At 33.4% G+C, this 4,850-nt stretch overlaps 1 protein-coding gene across 1 annotated transcript; it reads right to left on the reverse strand.

Moving 5' to 3' along the window:
* Positions 1-1,454: 1,454 nt before the first annotated feature.
* Positions 1,455-2,414, reverse strand: LOC109678804 (olfactory receptor 8K1-like). Its single transcript, XM_020154242.1, has one exon. The coding sequence runs from the start codon at positions 2,412-2,414 to the stop codon at positions 1,455-1,457; it is 960 nt and encodes a 319-aa protein (XP_020009831.1).
* Between the last annotated feature and the right edge of the window lie 2,436 nt (positions 2,415-4,850).

Consider the following 4,850-nt stretch of genomic DNA (forward strand, 5'->3'; position numbering starts at 1 on the left):
ATCTTGTGTACTGTAGGTTTGTTGATTGTCAGTCTTGAAAACAGTACTCTGAGTTTTCTGAATATTGTTTTTGTTAGGATTGTCTTGACTGTTCTGGATCTTTTCCCTACTATAAAGAAGCAGCCTAAAGCTATACACGAAACAACTTGACTTTATGCAATGAGGATAGGTATAGGCCTTTCTCCTCTCACAAGTTATCCATGGCAGTTGTTATTAAAAATGATACTAAAATTTGATGTCTACCTAAGACAAGCCTATTAAAATTGCACCTTGATCTCAACTCCATGGGACTAAATTCCAGGATGAATCCCTTGGAGGCTTACTGAAAGAGGTAAGTTTTCTGTATTTAGCTATCAATCCTCAACATCTCAATGCCACAATGCCTTCCATTGCAGAAAATTTGAATTCTTTGAGAAAATTTGAATTCTTTGAGAAAATTTGAATTCTTTGAGAAAATTCATCAAGAGAGAATGTTTTTCTGTATGAATCAAGATACAAGACAAGAACTGAAGTTATGCATAGCAGGAATATTAGAGATTTTAGAGATTTTAGAAATGTAAAACAAACATTTTGTTAACGTGGAGTACATGTCACTACATATAAGGATAGAGACAAAAGACACATCAATAAAAACACGATTAACCATTTAATGTATCTACATATCTTTAGCCTGTGTAATCATCATTATATATTTAAAAAGTAATAATGCCATTCTAGTATATTGACAAATAACTTACCTATTGTTGCATTTTCAATAGGAAAGCAGTGAACTAGGATGCTGTAAATACCAAAGTGTGCTGTAGCATGAGACTATATTAAAAGACATAGAATTTTCTAATCCTTTTTGCAGTTTCTAATAAAAACTTTTTTTAGGTATCCAAAATATTCTTGATATATATGTAATGTTATCATAATTTGATTGAAAACCTCATTCTGTTGTGACATATTTCATTTTCTTCATACTCTAGGGTTTTGAAAACAAAATTTCATGTCATGTTAATTGTCACATATGATTTCTTTCTTGCATCAGGTGTAACTGACACATTCTTCATGGAATAACCTCATTTAACTTTAATACCCAATGACTGCTATAAAATATATATTAATAATTACATGGTTTAATTTGCTCCATTTTAACTAGTGGAGACTTATATCTAAATCCTGCAAGTCTAAGTTCAACCACAAATTTGGTACGAGTTTTCTTAGTTATAAATACTATGTGTTATAATATGATTATAGACAGCACTGGGGACTTTTATTATCAATCAGTCTACAATATTTATTTATTCTTGAAGTGGAGGACAATATATACAGGTGACATAAGAGGAAATGTTTTATCCAGATAAAGAGAAAAATTTAAGCTTTTAAAATATTTCTGCTTTTCGCAGCTCTCATTAATCTGACACAGTTATTAAACAAAGACATAGATCCACTGTGAAACTAAATATTAAGGATTAAGTGGGGATTTTGAATCCATGCATTAACGTTCTCTTTACAGCGTCTTTCACTTCTTTGTTCCTCAGGCTGTAGATCAGTGGACTTAGCATAGGAATGACCAGGGTGTAAAACACAGAAGCCATTTTATCAATATCAAAAGTATGGCTGCATTTGGGTTGCAGGTAAATAAATAATAATGTCCCATAGAATACGACAACTACTGTCAGATGGGAGCTGCATGTGGAGACAGCTTTGTACCTCCCTTCAGTTGAATTCATTCTGAGAATGGCCACAAGAATAAACATGTATGATACTAGAACAATAAAGGGAGAGGACGGCAAATTGCAGCCTGAGAAGATCAAAATGATCAGTTCTAATTCACGTGTGTCAGAACAGACCATGGACATCAGAGGGAGACAATCACAGTAAAAATATCTGATAATATTAGATCCACAGAAGGACAATGTAAACAACTTAACTGTAAGCAATAGTGACACAAAGGTGCTGTAGAGATAGGGAGCAAGTACCAACCCCCAACATACTTTGTCTGACATGATGACCATGTAGAGAAGAGGTTTACAGATGGCTACATAGCGATCATAGGCCATTGTTGAGAGAATAAACAGTTCAGTGATGATGAAAATCTCAAAGAATGCCAGCTGGGCAGCACAACCTGTGTAAGAAATTGTGTTCTTGTGTACCATAAAGTTTACCATCATCTTTGGGCCAATGACAGTGGAGTAACCAAGGTCAGTGATTGACAAATGCCCAAGGAAAAAATACTTGGGGGTGTGTAGCTTGGAGTCCAAATGGGTCAAGACAGCCATGCCCAGATTGCCAATCACTGTGACCAAGTATACGATGAGAAAGATTCCAAAGAGTAGCACCTGCAGGCCAGGCTCATTGGTGATTCCCAAAAGAATAAATTCAGTTACCTGTGTCACTATAGTATGATTGAATTTCTCCATATGGTTCATAATGGTAACCTGTGTAAAGTATGAAAAAATACAAATTATATCTGAAATTCTCTCTTCTAAGATAGTTTACAGCATAGCATGTGAGAAACAGAAACATTTTCTTTGTCTCAAATGCCAAATGGTCAGCCCTTTACTCATCATGCCAAAAAAATCACTCATAGCAACACTCAAGTCATTGAAATCATGGTACAATATGCTTTAAAAGGACAAGATAGTGCTGGTGAAGTAGCTCAAGTGGTAGAGTGCCTCCCTAGTAAGTGTGAGGCCCTAAATTCAAACCCTAGTACCACAAAAAAAAAAAAAAAAAGGACAAAGTCCTGTTGAAGTGAACCTTTTAATTCCACATCCTTTGATTATGTCAAAATAGTTATCTATTTCATTATAGCTTTTTAAAATTTCAAGTAATTCATAAAACAGATACCTATGCCTAAATCATAAATTGTACCTTATTATTAATCATATTTGTTTAGCAAAGCAAAACAAATAAGACCTTCTACACCATTCATGATTAATCAGGTAGCAATTAGAAATTTCTTACTGTCAGGTACATACATACTTCAATACATTTCGGTTCATTTGCCAAATATAAAATCTAATGCCATATATTCACTTTAGAGTTTTGTTAATATCTATGTCTGCCTTTTCCACATCTGTCCTGTTCTTTCATAATCACTCACTATTTCTAATCATCTCCAATCATCCATTCCTCTTCTGTACGAAAAGGACCAAGGGAATATACTAATTATTGTCAAACATTTCAGGGAGAAATATGAGTAGCGGTCCAGTAGAAAGAATAATACTAATGGCAAGAACTAGAAGAAGCACATTGTGCAGGCAATTTTCTAAGCACTTTACAGGTACGAATTAATAATCTAGTTGTAATCCACACAAATCTAGGTTGTAATAACACTTATTAGGTAAGGAAACTGAACTTCAATGAATTAGATAATTTAACAAGGGTCACTCAGGCTTAAATTGTAGAACCAGGATTCAAATAAAGTCTTTTTGCTTTATAAAAAACATCTGCTAAACACTATAAGGTACCACTTCTCCATGAAGTGCATGCTGAGTAGACTGGAAATGTAGAATACGATGAGAGGAGCATCAAGTAAAATTGATGGACAAAGCTTCTCATCAAAATAGATGACCAAAGCAGTCAGTTCATTTGGAAACTAAGGTGGTATAAATAATAAACAACATGGAGTATTAGGAATGGTATAACAAGTTTGTCCTTAATATCAAGCCTATGGATGATAGAAAACTACATTAAACACTTTTACAGAGAACAGAGGACCTCTGTATCTTTGGTAATAACCCAATTTAAACTACCTGCCCTTAGAAATGTTCAAAACTCAATGTTTCTACTTACCTCAGTGGAGAATCTACTTCAGCAGCCTAATGTTTTAATCCTTCAGATTGCTACTAGATTTAAGTATTTTCTACTGCCTTGAGGCTGGTAGTATGGATGTTAAAATGTAACACATGGATAAACAAATTACACATTGTTACCCAGTGGTGCCTGGAATATCTATTAATTATTCTCCAAATATTCCTTTAAAAAAGTAAGAAAAAAAAATACTTCATTTCTGGGCATAATGGGATAAATAAATCATGCAATATCACTGAACAGTGGAAATCACAAATATCCTTTATCTGCATTTTAGTTACAGAATATGGTGCAACTGTTAAGTATATCTCCTACATCCAGTTCTCAAAGGGAGGAACAAATTCACAGTGAATACGACACATTTGATAATAAATTCATTGCGTAAGAATAAATTTAGAGTGGTAATTAATAGCTTGACAGGAAACAACATCCAAGCGGTATATTTGTTTCTGCAAAGAAACCAGTGGTAAATTATCTCTTCATGCTTTCCAGAAATTTGATTTTCATACACCTTGTTGTATGCTCTTTCTGTTAGCCTTCTTGCGGTTACCATAGACTTTTACATCTATGAAATTGTGTTTTCCTTTAAAATATATTAGAAAAATTCTGACTGGCAAGTCTTCTCATGTTTTTGTAACATAGCCTCTTCTTTCTATATAGACATTCAGTTAAACATGTGATAGGTAACCTGATAAAATTGTTGTTATGATTTTTATTCATTATTTTCTTTTCCTTCTGACTTCATTTTGAATTCTCTAGTGTGGCATTCTTAAACTAAGTCATTTTCTTTTTGAGTATATAGTCTACTTCAGTTCTCATGACATAATTATTTGTTCTTATTTAACACTGCATTTTTATCTACCTAAGCCCATGTTGGCTTATTTTGAATAGTTTACTTCCTCATGGTGTTTATGTTTTAACTAAATTATTCAGTGTATTAAACTTGTTTGTAATAATTCTTTTAGAACCCTTTCTATCATCACTGCTCTTTCAAGATGTATTTTAATTATCATCTGGATAGGGCCACATGATCCTGATTTCTCATGTTT

This window comes from Castor canadensis, chromosome 1 (genome assembly GCF_047511655.1).
Source record: "Castor canadensis chromosome 1, mCasCan1.hap1v2, whole genome shotgun sequence".
Classification (NCBI taxonomy): Eukaryota; Metazoa; Chordata; class Mammalia; order Rodentia; family Castoridae; genus Castor; species Castor canadensis.